General features: G+C 47.4%; 1 protein-coding gene across 4 annotated transcripts in view; it reads left to right on the top strand.

Moving 5' to 3' along the window:
* Positions 1 to 18,457, top strand: part of LOC134948477 (RIB43A-like with coiled-coils protein 2) — a 74,560-nt gene that overhangs the window by 38,658 nt on the left and 17,445 nt on the right. The window contains exon 3 of one of the 4 annotated variants that reach the window (XM_063936470.1): positions 16,188 to 16,346. The exons of the other annotated variants lie outside the window; for them this stretch is intronic. Within the exon in view, the coding sequence (XP_063792540.1) occupies positions 16,188 to 16,206 (19 nt within the window). The 3' untranslated portion in view covers positions 16,207 to 16,346. Of the gene's footprint in view, positions 1 to 16,187; positions 16,347 to 18,457 lie in introns of those variants that run through there. 4 annotated transcript variants of the gene reach the window in all.

The following is an 18,457-nucleotide window of genomic DNA, read 5'->3' as shown; positions in this document are numbered from 1 at the left end:
AAGACCTCCTGGTACCAGGGTTTGCAAGTTAAAAATCCACTTCATTTCACTTTTTGCTAATCTAATATCATATATGGTCGTAGGGAATCTGCAATATTAACTGAAGAAGTCATCACTAAAATTTTTAATTTAAGTGAATATGTCTTAGATGATGACGAAATTTCAGTTTTAAAAAAAGGTTTGAAATTCTGTCCCTCTAATGAGATCAATTTTTTCAATTTATTTATTGATATTCAAAAATTTGTACGTAAATTTTCTTTAAAAAAAATTTGGGGGGATAGAAATGATCAGCAAATACAGGTCCAGAATGAAATGAGGTTTAAAAAACCTTCACATTTTAACCCCAGTCATGTAAAGGGATGCTTTGTGGAGTCGTTCCATAAAATAGTAAATGAAGAGATACGTGCCTTACAAAACAATCTTCCTGCCCATAGACATAGGGGTATATGCAATTGCGGTCGAATTCGCGGCAATTTTCGCCGTTTTTTAATTCGACTCAATTCGACAGGTGAATCCCGGAAGGTGGCTTCCGGAATTCACCATATTCAATGAAAAACGGATTCGCCAGAGTCGCGGGCGAAAATCGGCCGATTTGGCGGATTTTGCCGCGATTTTAAAAAACGGTAAAAAAACGTGAAAAACCCGGAAAAAAAATGGCGTGGGGTCCCCCCTCCAAAGCATAACCAGCCTCGGGCTCATCGAGCTGGTCCTGGTTCTAAAAATGCAGGGGAAAAATTGGCCAGGGATCCCCCGTATTTTTAAAACCAGCACCGGGCTCTGCGCCTGGTGCTGGTGCCAAAAATACGGGGGACAAAAAGAGTAGGGGTCCCCCGTATTTTTAACACCAGCATCGGGCTCCACTAGCTGGACAGATAATGCCACAGCCGGGGGTCACTTTTATGCCGTGCCCTGCGGCCGTGGCATTAAATATCCAACTAGTCACCCCTGGCCGGGGTACCCTGGGGGAGTGGGGACCCCTTCAATCAAGGGGTCCCCCCCCCCAGCCACCCAAGGGCCAGGGGTGAAGCCCGAGGCTGTCCCCCCCCATCCAATGGGCTGCGGATGGGGGGGCTGATAGCCTTTTGTGATAATAAAAAGATATTGTTTTTTCCAGCAGTACTACAAGTCCCAGCAAGCCTCCCCCGCAAGCTGGTACTTGGAGAACCACAAGTACCAGCATGCTGGAGAAAAACGGGTCCGCTGGTACCTGTAGTACTACTGGGGAAAAAATACCCAAATAAAAACAGGACACACACACCTTGATAGTAAAACTTTATTACACACTACCGACACACACATACTTACCTATGTTGACACGCCGACTGCCACGGTCTCCGACGATCCGAGGGTAACTGTGAAAAAATTATACTCACCTTCCAGCGTCCAGAGATAAATCCACGTCCAGAGAGTAAAATCCACGTACTTGTTTTAAAAAAAAAAAACGCAAAAACCCGCTCCATACCGGACTAGAAAGGGGTCCAATGCTTTCACATCAGACCCCTTTCTCCCGAATGCCGGGACATCACGTGACTCCTGTCACTGACGTCCCTTCAGCCAATCAGGAAGCGCTACTTCCGTGGCGCTCACCTGATTGGCTGTGCGCTGTCTGTACTGTGACAGCGCATCGCAAAGCCGCTCCATTACTTTCAATGGTGGGAACTTTGCGGGTAGCGGTGGGGTCACCCGCCGGTCAGCCGCTGACCGGCGGGTGACCTCACCGCTAGCCGCTAAGTTCCCACCATTGAATATAATGGAGGGAGCTGTGCGATGCGCTGTCACAGTACAGACAGCGCTCAGCCAATCAGGTGAGCGCAACGAAGTTGCGCTTCCTGATTGGCTTAGAGACCTTTCTGTGACAGCTGTCACTGACAGGTCTCATTCGTGGAAAGGTGTCCCATTTGTCAGCATGGGACCCCTTTCAGTCCGTTATGGAGCGGGTATTTGCGTTTTTTTATTTTTAACAAGTACGTGGATTTATCTCTGGACCATGGCTGAGGTGAGTATATTGATCTTTTTTTTCAGGTATCCGTGGATTCTACATGGAGAAGAGGACCGATGTCGGCGTGTGAACATAGGTAAGTATGTGTGTGTCGGTAGTGTGTAATAAAGTTTTACTGTCGACGGTGTGTGTGTCCTGTTTTTATTTGGGTATTTTTTTCCCAGTAGTACTACAGGTACCAGCGGGCCCGTTTTTCTCCCGCATGCTGGTACTTGTGGTTCTCCAAGTACCAGCTTACGGGGGAGGCTTGCTGGGACTTGTAGTACTACTGGAAAAAACAATATCTTTTTATTATCACAAAAGGCTATCAGCCCCCCCATCCGCAGCCCATTGGATGGGGGGGGGACAGCCTCGGGCTTCACCCCTGGCCCTTGGGTGGCTGGGGGGGGGGACCCCTTGATTGAAGGGGTCCCCACTCCCCCAGGGTACCCCGGCCAGGGGTGACTAGTTGGATATTTGATGCCACGGCCGCAGGGCACGGCATAAAAGTGACCCCCGGCTGTGGCATTATCTGTCCAGCTAGTGGAGCCCGATGCTGGTGTTAAAAATACGGGGGACCCCTACTCTTTTTGTCCCCCGTATTTTTGGCACCAGCACCAGGCGCAGAGCCCGGTGCTGGTTTTAAAAATACGGGGGAACCCCTGTCAATTTTTTCCCCGCATTTTTAGAACCAGGACCAGCTCGAAGAGCCCGAGGCTGGTTATGCTTTGGAGGGGGGACCCCACGCCATTTTTTTTTATGATTTCACCGTTCCAGCATTAAAAAAAAATAAAAAAAAAATAATATTTTAAAAAATATATAAATAATATTTGTGCCTCCAAAAAAAAAAAAAAAAGTACCTAATCCCTTCTAATATAAATAGATCTGCTATTCCCCCCAAAAAAAACACAAAAAAAAACATGTTTAAAATTTTTTTATTTGTTTTCACCCTCCAAAGTGTGGCGGATTGAAAATGACGAATTTGCTGTCTAAAAGCACTGCTGTCGAATTTCCAAACTTGAATTGAATATGCTTTGGTCGAATTGCAGCACTTATATCATTGCAGAAAAGTCGAATTTGCAAAAATTCGAATTTCAAAAAGTCGAATTTTGAAAGTCCGTTTTTTGGTCGGAAAGCACTGAATTGCATAGGCGATTTTTTTTTTGGGTCGAAAATGACCCGAAATTCGACAATTTCGGGAATTCGACCACAATTGCATATACCCCATAATCTCACTAAAAGTGAAAGAGACGCTTTGGATAGACTACAGAAAAATGAGTCTATCATAATTAAACCGGCAGACAAGGGGGGGGGGGGGGGGTTTGTCATTATGAGCAGGACCTTTTATGAAAAAGAGGCTATGCGCCAATTGAAGGATGGCATCACTTACAGGAAATTAAGGGCCGACCCTTCAGTGAGAGTGTTAAACAGTCTGAAGGAGTTAGTAAAGGAATACTCAGATAATGGTACACTTGACACATCCACTTCAGAGTTTCTTATTAATAATGAATATACAATTCCAGTGCTATATCTTCTACCGAAGGTGCACAAGGATGAACAGCACCCCCCAGGACGCCCTATTGTAGCAGGTACGAACTCAATCACTGCCAATATGTCACATTACATCGATTTTCAGTTACAGCCTTTGGTGACTAAAGGTCGTTCATATTTAAAAGATACACGTGATGTGTTGAATAGATTAAAGGATGTGAAATGGGAAAGTGATATGTGGTTGGTGACAGGTGACGTCACTTCTTTATACACGATTATCAAACACTCAGATGGTTTAGAGGCGGTCAAAACCACCTTAATGACCACAGAATTACAAGAAAGCCATCAAGAATTCACCCTTAAAGGTATTTCTTTCATTTTGCAAAATAATTATTTCAATTTTAATGGAGAGTATTACAATCAGGAGGTCGGTACCGCCATGGGGACCAGGTTCGCCCCCAGCTATGCGAACCTCTTCATGTCCAGATGGGAGGACACCTCAGTTTGGGGTGGTCATGGCTGGGGGTCGAACCTGGTCCAATGGTGGCGGTACATAGATGATGTCCTCTTTATTTGGAGAGGGGACTTCAATTCTTTGGAGGACTTTTGCCGTTATTTAAATACCAATGACTTGGGGATTGTCTTAACCTTTAATCAGAGCACTTCTGAGGTGAATTTTTTGGACCTCCGTCTATATGTTGTAGATAATAAAGTGGAGTCTACAGTTTATATTAAACCGACAGACTCAAATACTTATATCAGCACACAAAGTAATCATTTACCTATATGGTTAAAAAATGTGCCTGATGGACAATTCACGCGTCTTAGACGGAATTGTTCAGAAAAAGAGAAATATACTGCAGAGGCACAAACTATGAAGAAAAAATTCATACAGAAAGGATATAAACCCCTGCGTCTACAAGAATCCTTAGAGAAAATAGCAGCTGTAGACAGAGAAACCTTGTTGGTAACCAAAGCAAAAGAACCATCTATAGGAACAGTTCACAATGTAGCATTTGTGACACAATATAATGGTTACCATAAACATATAGAAAATGTATTCCAAAAAAATTGGTATCTTCTCAAAAAAGATCCAGTTCTGTCCTCTATTTTGCCTGAAAAACCCAAATTTATATACAAAAGAGCACCCAATTTGAGGGATAAATTAACATCCAGTGCATATGTTGATAAACCCTTAGGTGGTATAGTGAGAAATCAGGGTTTTCATAGGTGTGGCGACTGCATAATGTGTAGAAGTTGCCCATCCAAAAATAGGAAATTGAATTCATTCCTATGGAATGATAAGGAGTTCAAGAATCAACAATTTATCACGTGTAACAGCAAATATGCTGTTTATGTGATACAGTGTTCATGCAATAAATTATATATAGGGAAAACAATTTTAATGTAGAGGGAGAAAGGGGATATGGGAAACTTGAGCACAGGTGGTGAAATATGATATGACACTGAATGAATTGGAAAAAAACCACAGTAGTTTAGAATTTAATCCTTCATTGAAGGATACTATAGCAGTAACTCATGTGGAGGTGCACCCCTGAGAGTGAACACTAGTATACCAAAAAAGAAGAGGAAAAGACTCTCGTTTTTTTGGGGGGCACTCATTGAAAAATATTGCATAAAATCTAACTTTTATTAATTACCATTTAAAGCTGTTGCCACCAGCCAGGACTGGGACAAAAACATACACACATAAATACAAAAATGACAAAACAATAGAAAACAACAAAAAAATGACAAAAAAACACACACCTAGGTTTGCGTGTGGTATGAACACGTCATGGGGAGATATGCCTGACGCAGTCAGGGCCAATATGATAAATACTGACACTAGTTCCTGCAACAGTTAGCCTTAACAGTCCCCTAACAGAAGGAGACAAATAGTGGGCTGGTATAGTTGGCTAACACAGGAAACAGAAACACTGTAGATAGATTTACCAACAATACTTCAGTCTCTTGTAATAAATGCTACTGGCGTAGAGTAAATAAGTAACAATGATGGTTTAGTGTGTGTTCAAACTTCATAGTAAGTGCAGTCTCCCCATAGATTGCATGTCATTGGTTCCTATAAAGAGGTAGTAGCGAAATAATCATAGTATTTATTCAGGATCTAGGATATAAATATCCATAATATAAACAAAAAATAATAATAATAATAATCTTGTAAATGTTACAGTGCAAATACTGTTAATTTTCTCAGTGCAGTAAACCGGTAAATTATTTACTAATATAAGGCTTACCGACCATATATGATATTAGATTAGCAAAAAGTGAAATGAAGTGGTTTTTAACTTGCAAACCCTGGTACCAGGAGGTCTTAATCATGAATTTGAACTCAGATGGTTTTTATAACTGTTTTTAGTTGCCTAAATTCAACCTCAAGATAACAAGGCGTGCCTTTTTGAATCAACCTCCTTTTTATTATTATATTAATTTTTGTGTTGGTTACAATTATATGTAGGTGTGCCCTCAAGAGATCATATATATATTTTTTTCTCTATACAGGCCTTTAAAGGGTTTATATATTTGCTTGCATTATATAGGTTATGTGTAGAATTTGCTACTAACATATTAACCATCTTGTTTTGTCTCCTCTTTACCGAGGAGGCGCTATGGCAACGTCAATATAAATATTGGTTGCCATGGGGACGTAGACAGGTAGTTATGTTTGTCCGGGAGCACTGGCGATTACCATGGAGACATGGGCAGGGGCCCATTACAATGTGTGCGGGAGTGTTCGTTTGCACTCTAGCTATGGATATGTCAGACGGCTTAATTGCTTATGAGCATTGGCGGTCTTTATAGAGAATCGGACGGATATTTATTTATTCATTTTTGTCCGTTAGCATGGCGATGACTTTGGAGACAGGGTTAAAGGCCTATCATAGTGTGGGCAGTCATGTGTGGGCGGAAATGTCTGTCCGTACTTTAATGTTGAGGGCACGTTTGAATACACGTCTGTCCGCGAGTACTGGCGGTAGCTATGGAGACGCGGACAGGAAGTTAGCTCATTGAGGGCGGAAGTGACCGTCCGAAATGAGGTTTTAGGATGTAGATAATTAGATATGCACAGCATGCTGGGTACACGTGGAGACGTGTTACCATGGCAACTGTTACTATCAATTAATCAGTTGGATTCAGCTGTTTTTTATCCAATTTCCGGTTTCTTCTTATAAATATCTTTGTCAGCAGAGCACTCTTGATCCTTGAAAAAGCCCCATTTGCGGGGAGAAACGCGTTGGATGAGTGCTTACAGGTGGTTCCTGCATGATTTGGTTTCTTGAGGTTGGATTTGTGGTTTCACTATCTTGCTGGTTAGTGCTGTTTTCGGCCGGCGGCCTTATCAGCTCTCTCACTGTCCGCCCTTGAACCATTTTTGTGTTAAGGTCCACTGTATGTATATTTGTTTTATTTATATTAAAGTGTTTTTAATTACTACACTTTTTTGAATATTTTTGGAGCCATATATAAAGAAACCGCTACGTGAGGATTCGCGGCTTGTTCCGAGTGAGTAATGGTACGCACCGTACTATATGCCTGACCTATAGTTTTTTGGTGAAATGAAAGATACCTTTATGTGTGGAGATCAGTCTTATTGATTGTGAGTGGGGTACGCCATCCACCTTCTTTGAAAATTAGTTTTTTCATGCTGCACTGTGCATTTCCAGCATTTAAAGACGTATTACACCATGATGCATATTTTTGCTTTTGTTCACATATCTTGTTGATACGTCGTATGGAGTGGAAGATTTGATCGTCCTCAGATAACAACAGGAGGAATCACCTCGAGATTGGACTGTATTTAAACATATTCATATGGACTATAAGTATTTTTCCAGTTATCATATATGAAACTATACTGAGCGCTATTATTTGAGTTTTTATTTGTTTATTAGGTTATTAAGACCTAACAATAGTCCGCACTGGTTAATAATTACTGATAGTGCACTTGGAAACCATAGTCCAGATTCCTCTTTGTATTAGAGCTCCGTCTCCATTTTGCTTATGAATAAATGATGTAAAGAGTCAGGTTCTGTAAATGAGCTTAATAGCATGAATGGATGTGGATATGAATGGCTGTAGTGGAGCACAGGCCGCAGTGCTCAGCCAGTGCTGTGCCCGACCTCCCCCACCTCCGCACACAATATCTTACCGCTAGATGTATTTCATCCGCCCCATGCACTGCGTGCTCGGTCTGGTCTCTGGCTTGGTATATGTGATTAGTGCAGATCCGGTGGGGGGAGAACATGGCTGTCGCTCCACTGCAGGCCAAGAAATGCTTGTAAGGGCTCCAATAGCATTGGAAGTGTCTGCCAAAAGTCCTTGACGTGTTTCTCCACCATCACACACAGGCAGTTTCCAGGGCTGTCTTGACAGCATTGTAGGCCCCTGGGCCCCTATCTATCCCGTGGCAGAGCTGGGGATGTTATCAGTGGCAGTTGTGATGTCCCACAGGTGGTAGAGGGCGTTCTATCTTCCGCTCAGCATGCAGGATGTGGAGCAGTACCGTATATACTCGAGTATAAGCCGACTTTTTCAGCACTTTTTTTTGTGCTGAAAAAGCCACCTCGGCTTATACTCGAGTCAGTGGCAGTGCAGTGTGAAGGAGGGACACGGAGCGCACAGCGCGCGCCTCACCTGTGTCCCTCCTGCATCTCCGGCGGCAGCGGCTGGTCTATTAAAGGAAGTACCCGTTCGTGACCTCTGATCACGAACCGGCACTTCCTTTAATAGACCCGCCGCGGCCGCCAGAGATGCAGGAGGGACACAGGAGAGGCGCGCGCTGTGCGCTTCGTGTCCCTCCTTCAGAAGACAGCGCGGGATCGACGGAGGGGTAAGTAACAGGCACTGGGGGAGCATGTTTGGCACTTGGGGAGGTGGCATATGCGGCAGCATGAGGGGCATATGTGGCAGCATGAGGGGCATATGTGGCAGCATGAGGGGCATATGTGGCAGCATGAGGGCATATCTGGCAGCATGAGGGGCATATCTGGCAGCATGAGGGGCATATGTGGCAGCATGAGGGGCATATCTGACAGCATGAGGGCATATCTGGCACTGCCACTGCCAGTCTGCACCGCGGGAGGCTGCCGGCGGGGTCCCATCGCAGCTGCGTGCGGCTCGGGATGGGCCCCCGGCTGAGGGAGACACTGACCTCTCCTGAGTTGGCGGACACCGCTGCGTGCGGCGCGTGTAGGGGCCACTCCATCCAGCAGAAGATTATGGCAGCGGTGAGTATCAAAAATGGTCGGACACCGCTGCGTGCGGCGCGTGTCGGGGCCACTCCATCACAGAAGATTCCGGCCGGACACCGCTGCGTGCGGCGCGTGTCGGGGCCACTCCATCAGAAGAAGGACAGCGGTGAGTACAATCTCCCCCCCTCCAGACTGATGTGTGATTTTACATACAGAGTGAGACTCTTAGATGTGACGGTCTTTCCTGCGTTGTGTCCTGCATAACCTCTAACCCCCTTATAACGCTGCAGTGCATCAGCAGAGGAGAGGGCGCACTTACTAGTTTGAACTTGGCGCCATTATGTGGGGGGCGGAGCTTCAGCCCGCTCTGTAAGCGGGCTCAGCGCTCTTCAATCCCCGGCTGCAGCAGAAGGCAGCCGGGTGATACATTTACACTACCCGGCCGCAGCATACAAGCTTACAGGCAGCCGGGTAATACAGAGTGGGTTTTTAAAATTAAAAGTGGCGCCGAAAAAGAGGGGCGGAGCTAACTCCCGCTCCGGCCGGCGGGCTCAGACTCTCAGCTCCCCGTCCGCAGCATACAGGCGGCCGGGGGGTTACACACCGCTCCCCGGCCGCAGCATATACAGGCGGCCGGGGGTTACACACCGCTCCCCGGCCGCAGCATACAGGCGGCAGGGGGGTTACACGCTCCCCGGCAGCAGCAAACACCGGGGGTTACATTTACCCGCTCCCCGGCCGCAGCAAGGCGGCCGGGGGATACATTGGCACGCCGAGGCAGGGGGGGCGGAGCTAACTCCCGCTCTGTACGGCGGGCTCTCTCCGCTCCCCGCGCCGCTGCAGCACGCCGCTCCACAGTCTCACACTGAAGGCTCATTCCTCTCCTGGCTGTGCAGGGAGGATTTCTTTGCAGGTAGGAGGGGGGAGTAAAGGCTTATAACCCGCTTTACTCAGCGGGCTCCCAGGTCTCACTGTCGCTAGGCAACAGACCCTGTCTCTGGGGTTTTTAGCTTTTCCATACTTCATGCTGCTGAAATATAGCTACATTCCTCCCTGCAGTAGAGTCCTCTGCCCGGCATTTCCTACAGGCAAATCAGGGAACCTGCTCTATTACAGTAGCTGGGACTCAGCTCATTAATAATTTAAAAATCTACTGTGCAGTATTTCTTTACCTACAAATACACAGTATTTATCTACCCTATTGGGTTCACATAGACAGTATTTATCTACCCGGTTGGTTTCACGGTGGTGTGTGTGTATATATACATATATAGTTATGTTTGTGTAACGTCCTAGTGGATGCTGGGGACTCCGAAAGGACCATGGGGAATAGCGGCTCCGCAGGAGACTGGGCACAAAAGTAAAAAGCTTTAGGACTACCTGGTGTGCACTGGCTCCTCCCCCTATGACCCTCCTCCAAGCCTCAGTTAGATTTTTGTGCCCGAACGAGACGGGTGCAGGCTAAGGGGCTCTCCTGAGCTGCTTAGTGTAAAAGTTTAAAGTAGGTTTTTTATTTTCAGTGAGACCTGCTGGCAACAGGCTCACTGCACCGAGGGACTAAGGGGAGAAGAAGCGAACTCACCTGCATGCAGAGTGGATTTTGCTTCTTAGGCTACTGGACATTAGCTCCAGAGGGACGATCACAGGCCCAGCCATGGATGGGTCCCGGAGCCGCGCCGCCGGCCCCCTTACAGAGCCAGAAGAGTGAAGAGGTCCGGAAAATCGGCGGCAGAAGACGTCCTGTCTTCAATAAGGTAGCGCACAGCACCGCAGCTGTGCGCCATTGCTCTCAGCACACTTCACACTCCGGTCACTGAGGGTGCAGGGCGCTGGGGGGGGGCGCCCTGAGACGCAATAAAAAACCTTTGTTTGGCAAAAAATACATCACATATAGCTCCTGGGCTATATGGATGCATTTAACCCCTGCCAATTTTTCCATTAAAAAGCGGGAGAAAGGCCGCCGATAAGGGGGCGGAGCCTATCTCCTCAGCACACTGGCGCCATTTTTTCCTCACAGCTCCGTTGGAGGAAGGCTCCCTGACTCTCCCCTGCAGTCCTGCACTACAGAAACAGGGTAAAACAAGAGAGGGGGGGCACTAAATTGGCATATTAATATATACAGCAGCTATATTAGGGAAAAACACTTATATAAGGTTATCCCTGTATATATATAGCGCTCTGGTGTGTGCTGGCAAACTCTCCCTCTGTCTCCCCAAAGGGCTAGTGGGGTCCTGTCCTCTATCAGAGCATTCCCTGTGTGTGTGCTGTGTGTCGGTACGCTGTGTCGACATGTATGAGGAGGAAAATGATGTGGAGGCGGAGCAATTGCCTGTGTTAGTGATGTCACCCCCTAGGGAGTCGACTCCTGACTGGATGGTCTTATGGAAAGAATTACGTGATAGTGTCGGCACTTTACAAAAGACTGTTGACGACATGAGACAGCCGGCAAATCAGTTAATACCTGTACAGGCGTCTCAAACACCGTCAGGGGCTATAAAACGCCCGTTACCTCAGGTCGATACAGACACTGACACGGACACTGACTCCAGTGTCGACGGTGAGGAAACAAACGTATTTTCCAGTAGGGCCACATGTTACATGATCACGGCAATGAAGGAGGTTTTGAACATTTCTGATACTACAAATACCACAAAAAAGGGTATTATGTGGGGTGTGAAAAAACTACCCGTAGTTTTTCCTGAATCAGATGAATTAAATGAGGTGTGTGATGAAGCGTGGGTTTCCCCCGATAAAAAACTGCTAATTTCTAAAAAATTATTGGCATTATACCCTTTCCCGCCAGAGGTTAGGGCGCGTTGGGAAACACCCCCTAGAGTGGATAAGGCGCTCACACGCTTATCAAAACAAGTGGCGTTACCGTCTCCGGATACGGCCGCCCTCAAGGAACCAGCTGATAGGAAGCTGGAAAATATCCTAAAAAGTATATACACACATACTGGTATTATACTGCGACCAGCAATCGCCTCAGCCTGGATGTGCAGTGCTGGGGTGGCTTGGTCGGATTCCCTGACTGAAAATATTGATACCCTGGACAGGGACAATATATTATTGACTATAGAGCATTTAAAGGATGCATTTCTATATATGCGTGATGCACAGAGGGATATTTGCACTCTGGCATCAAGAGTAAGTGCGATGTCCATTTCTGCCAGAAGAGGGTTATGGACGCGACAGTGGTCAGGTGATGCGGATTCCAAACGGCATATGGAAGTATTGCCGTATAAAGGGGAGGAGTTATTTGGGGTCGGTCTATCGGACCTGCTGGCCACGGCAACGGCTGGGAAATCCACCTTTTTACCCCAAGTCACCTCGCAGCAGAAAAAGATACCGTCTTTTCAGGCTCAGTCCTTTCGTCCCCATAAGGGCAAGCGGGCAAAAGGCCACTCATATCTGCCCCGGGGCAGAGGAAGGGGAAAAAGACTGCAGCAGACAGCCTCTTCCCACGAACAGAAGCCCTCCCCCGCTTCTGCCAAGTCCTCAGCATGACGCTGGGGCCTTACAAGCGGACTCAGGCACGGTGGGGGCCCGTCTCAAGAATTTCAGCGCGCAGTGGGCTCACTCGCAAGTGGACCCCTGGATCCTGCAGGTAGTATCTCAGGGGTACAAATTGGAATTCGAGACGTCTCCCCCTCGCCGGTTTCTGAAGTCTGCTTTACCAACATCTCTCCCCGACAGGGAGGCGGTATTGGAAGCCATTCACAAGCTGTATTCCCAGCAAGTGATAATCAAGGTACCCCTCCTTCACCAGAGAAAGGGGTATTATTCCACGCTGTTTGTGGTACCGAAGCCGGACGGCTCGGTGAGACCCATTTTAAATCTGAAATCCTTGAACACTTACATAAAAAGGTTCAAGTTCAAGATGGAGTCACTCAGAGCAGTGATAGCGAACCTGGAAGAAGGGGACTATATGGTGTCTCTGGACATCAAGGATGCTTACCTCCATGTCCCAATTTGCCCTTCTCACCAAGGGTACCTCAGGTTTGTGGTACAGAACTGTCACTATCAGTTTCAGACGCTGCCGTTTGGATTGTCCACGGCACCCCGGGTCTTTACCAAGGTAATGGCCGAAATGATGATTCTTCTTCGAAGAAAAGGCGTCTTAATTATCCCTTACTTGGACGATCTCCTGATAAGGGCAAGGTCCAGGGAACAGTTAGAGGTCGGAGTAGCACTATCTCAAGTAGTACTACGACAGCACGGATGGATTCTAAATATTCCAAAATCGCAGCTGATTCCGACGACACGTCTGCTGTTCCTAGGAATGATTCTGGACACAGTACAGAAAAAGGTGTTTCTCCCGGAAGAGAAAGCCAGGGAGTTATCCGACCTAGTCAGGAACCTCCTAAGACCAGGCCAAGTGTCAGTACATCAATGCACAAGGGTCCTGGGAAAGATGGTGGCTTCTTACGAAGCGATTCCATTCGGCAGATTCCACGCAAGAACTTTTCAGTGGGATCTGCTGGACAAATGGTCCGGATCGCATCTTCAAATGCATCAGCGGATAACCCTGTCTCCAAGGACAAGGGTGTCTCTCCTGTGGTGGTTACAGAGTGCTCATCTCCTAGAGGGCCGCAGATTCGGCATTCAGGATTGGGTCCTGGTGACCACGGATGCCAGCCTGAGAGGCTGGGGAGCAGTCACACAGGGAAGAAATTTCCAGGGCTTGTGGTCAAGCATGGAAACGTCACTTCACATAAATATCCTGGAACTAAGGGCCATTTACAATGCCCTAAGTCAGGCGAGACCTCTGCTTCAGGGTCAGCCGGTGTTGATCCAGTCGGACAACATCACGGCAGTCGCCCACGTAAACAGACAGGGCGGCACAAGAAGCAGGAGGGCAATGACGGAAGTGGCAAGGATTCTTCGCTGGGCGGAAAATCATGTGATAGCACTGTCAGCAGTGTTCATTCCGGGAGTGGACAACTGGGAAGCAGACTTCCTCAGCAGACACGATCTTCACCCGGGGGAGTGGGGACTTCACCCAGAAGTCTTCCACATGATTGTGAACCGTTGGGAAAAACCAAAGGTGGACATGATGGCGTCCCGCCTCAACAAAAAACTGGACAGGTATTGCGCCAGGTCAAGGGACCCTCAGGCAATAGCTGTGGACGCTCTGGTAACACCGTGGGTGTACCAGACAGTGTATGTGTTCCCTCCTCTTCCTCTCATACCAAAAGTACTGAGAATCATAAGAAGGAGAGGAGTAAAGACTATACTCGTGGCTCCGGATTGGCCAAGAAGGACTTGGTACCCGGAAATTCAAGAGATGCTCACGGAAGACCCGTGGCCTCTACCTCTAAGAAAGGACCTGCTCCAGCAGGGACCATGTCTGTTCCAAGACTTACCGCGGCTGCGTTTGACGGCATGGCGGTTGAACGCCGGATCCTGAAGGAAAAAGGCATTCCGGATGAAGTCATCCCTACCCTGATCAAAGCCAGGAAGGATGTGACCGTACAACATTATCACCGTATTTGGCGAAAATATGTTGCGTGGTGCGAGGCCAGGAAGGCCCCTACAGAGGAATTTCAACTGGGTCGATTCCTGCATTTCCTGCAAACAGGACTGTCTATGGGCCTCAAATTAGGGTCCATTAAGGTTAAAATTTCGGCCCTGTCAATATTCTTCCAAAAAGAACTAGCTTCTGTTCCTGAAGTTCAGACGTTTGTCAAGGGAGTACTGCATATACAGCCTCCTTTTGTGCCTCCAGTGGCACCTTGGGATCTCAATGTAGTGTTGGGATTCCTAAAATCACATTGGTTTGAACCACTCACCACTGTGGACTTAAAATATCTCACATGGAAAGTGGTAATGCTGTTAGCCCTGGCTTCAGCCAGGCGTGTTTCAGAATTGGCGGCTTTATCCTATAAAAGCCCTTACCTAATTTTTCATACGGACAGGGCAGAATTGAGGACTCGTCCTCAATTTCTCCCTAAGGTGGTTTCAGCTTTTCACTTAAACCAGCCTATTGTGGTGCCTGCGGCTACTAGGGACTTGGAGGATTCCAAGTTGCTGGACGTAGTCAGGGCCCTGAAAATATATGTTTCCAGGACGGCTGGAGTCAGAAAATCTGACTCGCTGTTTATCCTGTATGCACCCAACAAGCTGGGTGCTCCTGCTTCTAAGCAGACGATTGCTCGTTGGATTTGTAGTACAATTCAGCTTGCACATTCTGTGGCAGGCCTGCCACAGCCAAAATCTGTAAAAGCCCATTCCACACGGAAAGTGGGCTCATCTTGGGCGGCTGCCCGAGGGGTCTCGGCTTTGCAACTTTGCCGAGCAGCTACTTGGTCAGGGGCAAACACGTTTGCTAAATTCTACAAATTTGATACCCTGGCTGAGGAGGACCTGGAGTTCTCTCATTCGGTGCTGCAGAGTCATCCGCACTCTCCCGCCCGTTTGGGAGCTTTGGTATAATCCCCATGGTCCTTTCGGAGTCCCCAGCATCCACTAGGACGTTAGAGAAAATAAGAATTTACTTACCGATAATTCTATTTCTCATAGTCCGTAGTGGATGCTGGGCGCCCATCCCAAGTGCGGATTGTCTGCATTACTTGTACATAGTTATTGTTACAAAAATCGGGTTATTGTTGTTGTGAGCCATCTTTTCAGAGGCTCCTTCTGTTATCATGCTGTTAACTGGGTTCAGATCACAAGTTGTACGGTGTGATTGGTGTGGCTGGTATGAGTCTTACCCGGGATTCAAAATCCTTCCTTATTGTGTACGCTCGTCCGGGCACAGTATCCTAACTGAGGCTTGGAGGAGGGTCATAGGGGGAGGAGCCAGTGCACACCAGGTAGTCCTAAAGCTTTTTACTTTTGTGCCCAGTCTCCTGCGGAGCCGCTATTCCCCATGGTCCTTTCGGAGTCCCCAGCATCCACTACGGACTATGAGAAATAGAATTATCGGTAAGTAGATTCTTATTTTAAGTGTGTGTGGGTATGTATATAGATATATCCATACAATACTAGATATAGGGGATAAAACAAACACTTCCGCAATGTTTTCTAATAACAGAATACCCCACCTTGCCATATAACATTTTCCCCCATCTTTTCTCACAGGCTGGTCACCATTTTGAAAAGCCAGCGGAACCTCCGAGAAACATCTGGTGCACCTTAATTAGCGGTACACTACATACAGGGCGGGGTGTTGCCTTCCCTTTATTATTCCTGGGTGTCACTAGTTACTAATGCTATTTGTAATTGGGGAATGTGTGTAAGGCATCAGACAAATAGCGCTGTGGCTCAGTACGCTAGTAGCGGGTATCTGAACAGGGGTTTGAATCCAAACAAAACTTTAAGGAGAGCTCCTATAGCCTAGGGCTAAGACTCCTGTCCCACAGCGCAGCGCTACTGGTTCAGGTCTCCGCTGCTCCAGAAAGTTTATTTGAATCGTGTCGGTCACACATTATAGTGCAGACCTTACGTAGGGCTCTGTTTATTTAACCCACCTTTTCTCCTTTCGTTTGTCTCACCTGGGATAGTCAAAGAATTCCCTCTTAGGTGTGAAGTATGCGGCGGAGCCATCTGCTTAGCCCTCCACGCACCTGCAGGACACCCCTGTTTGAACAGCTCAGATTATGCAGGTAATGTCACTGTTAACCAGAGACCTGGTACGTCATTTCACCTCTCCAGGTTTCTAAAGGAACCTTGCTAACATTCCATACATTACTGATGATGTCTGTTTTCTGTGGATCTGAACCAGTGTCTCAGAAGATACAGGTGCATTATACAGCAGTTCATCTGATACTGCAGGTAAAGGAGGCGGACACGTCAAGTCCATCAGGGTTCCACGCCAATGACGAAATGACCGACTGGTCCGGTTTCGGATGAGCTGGGCAGGCTCCGGTAGGCGGCCGACAGACACCCGAATACACAATATCAGGTATCAAACAATGTTTGTTTTCCTATCCTTTCCCCGCAGAAGGCAGGAGATGGTATCAGAACCTCTCTAGGGTATACACCTCGGTGTATCGCCGGTCCATCAAGCCGCCGTTTTCCTGAGGCAACCTTGCTCAGGGATCCATCGACATATGCGGCAGCGCGGTTCTTCCGTGTCCAGAGCAGGTAGATTGGGGAACAATTGTCCTCTAGGTTACAGGATGTTTCGCATTAGGATCAATTAGCCTAGCGGCCGTAAGTTCGGCCTCTTTTTCAGGGAGTACTCTATTGGCAACTCCCCAGGCTGTGCTTCGGCCTCAGCGGTTGTTTCTTCCAGAGGGGATGTCCATTTTTCATATAAATCTGACACTAGTGTTTTTCAGTCCTCTCTGAATGTTGTCAGGGCTCGCCAACTCTCTCTACAGAGGTCTCAGGCTATTCGATGAAGTGTTTTTCTTCTTTGTTCTGTACGATGCTCCCGTACTAAATAGCCGGGGTCCCAGCATACGCTGGGCTGTTGGTTACATCTGACCATCAGACAGTCTTCTTGGCGGTTACTAGGGAGCCTCCGTTTTCCATTTCAGCGCACTTTACACGCATTGTAAGACCTTCGTGGGCGGCTGCCCGCGGGGTCTCCATGAATATTTTGTCGGGCGGCTACTTGGTCGAACCGACATTCGTTTTGTCAAATTCTACAAGTTTGACACTTTTGCGGCCTCTGCATCACTGTTTGGCCGAGCAGTTTTTACAGGACTCTCAGCGCTTTCCCACCCGTTTTTGGGAGCTCTGGGACGTCCCCATTGTAACTACGCTCCAGTGGCCCCTAGTGGATGAAGGAGAAATCAGGATTTTGGTACTTACCGATAAATCCCTTTCTCCGATTCCACAGGGGCCACTGGATGCCCGCCAGCGCTGTTCCTCCTTGTTTTTTGCTTAACGGTTTGCAGATCACTATATGACTTTTTGTTGAGTTCGGGCTAGCCTGTTTTTTGTCAGGTTCTGTTCCAGGTTTAGTTTGTGTTCTCCTGGTTTACAAGGCGTTGTTAACCTCCTCTACCTTAAGGTTTGTTTATTACAGCTCTCCTCGGGCACAGTCTTACGTAGACTGGCTTGGAGGGGGGATAGTAGGGGAGGAGCTAGCCTCAGTGTGAGAATTTTAAAGTGCCAGCTCCCAATTACTGCCTACTATTTCCCCCATTGTAACTACGCTCCAGTGGCCCCTGTGGAATCGGAGAAAGGGATTTATCGGTAAGTACCAAAATCCTGATTTCTGCTAATTTCTCCTTTACTGAATGGATTTGGTAAGGGGGGGGGGGGGGTTAGTGAGATGGGGCGGGAGGGAGAACACTAAACTGCAGAAGGGGGCATTGGGCTGAATGAAGGGACCCTGGTACATGACTTCAGTAAGTGTGTCAGACACATCCCCTGTAAGCTGAGTATGACATAACCCATTCATTATTACCATACACAGCGCCGGAGATATTCTGTATCTCCAGATCTCTAGTCTGGGGTGTTGTTAGGAGACCCCCATTCATGCTGCCATTTAGGGTACCCATTGGTGCAATCTATAATCTGTATCCCCTCTTATCCCCCACATTCATCCCTCGCCCAGTCCTGCTGCTTCCACCTCTGTATTATCTCCAGTATCAGCTCATTTCTTACATTGATGCTAATATAACCCCTCATTCACCATCCCCTCCTCTCTCACCTGGATTACTGTAATCTCTTCCTCTCTGGTGTTCCCAATTACCATCTCACCCACTCAGTCTACCCTTACCTGTGCTGCCCACCTCATTTTCCTCTCGTCGCTCTGCCTCTGCTGCTCACCTGTGTCAGGTACTCCATGGGCTCCCTATACCCCACAGAATAAAAT

The sequence above is a fragment of the Pseudophryne corroboree genome, chromosome 8 (genome assembly GCF_028390025.1).
Source record: "Pseudophryne corroboree isolate aPseCor3 chromosome 8, aPseCor3.hap2, whole genome shotgun sequence".
Taxonomy (NCBI): domain Eukaryota; kingdom Metazoa; phylum Chordata; class Amphibia; order Anura; family Myobatrachidae; genus Pseudophryne; species Pseudophryne corroboree.
This window is presented reverse-complemented; position numbering and strand designations above follow the sequence as displayed.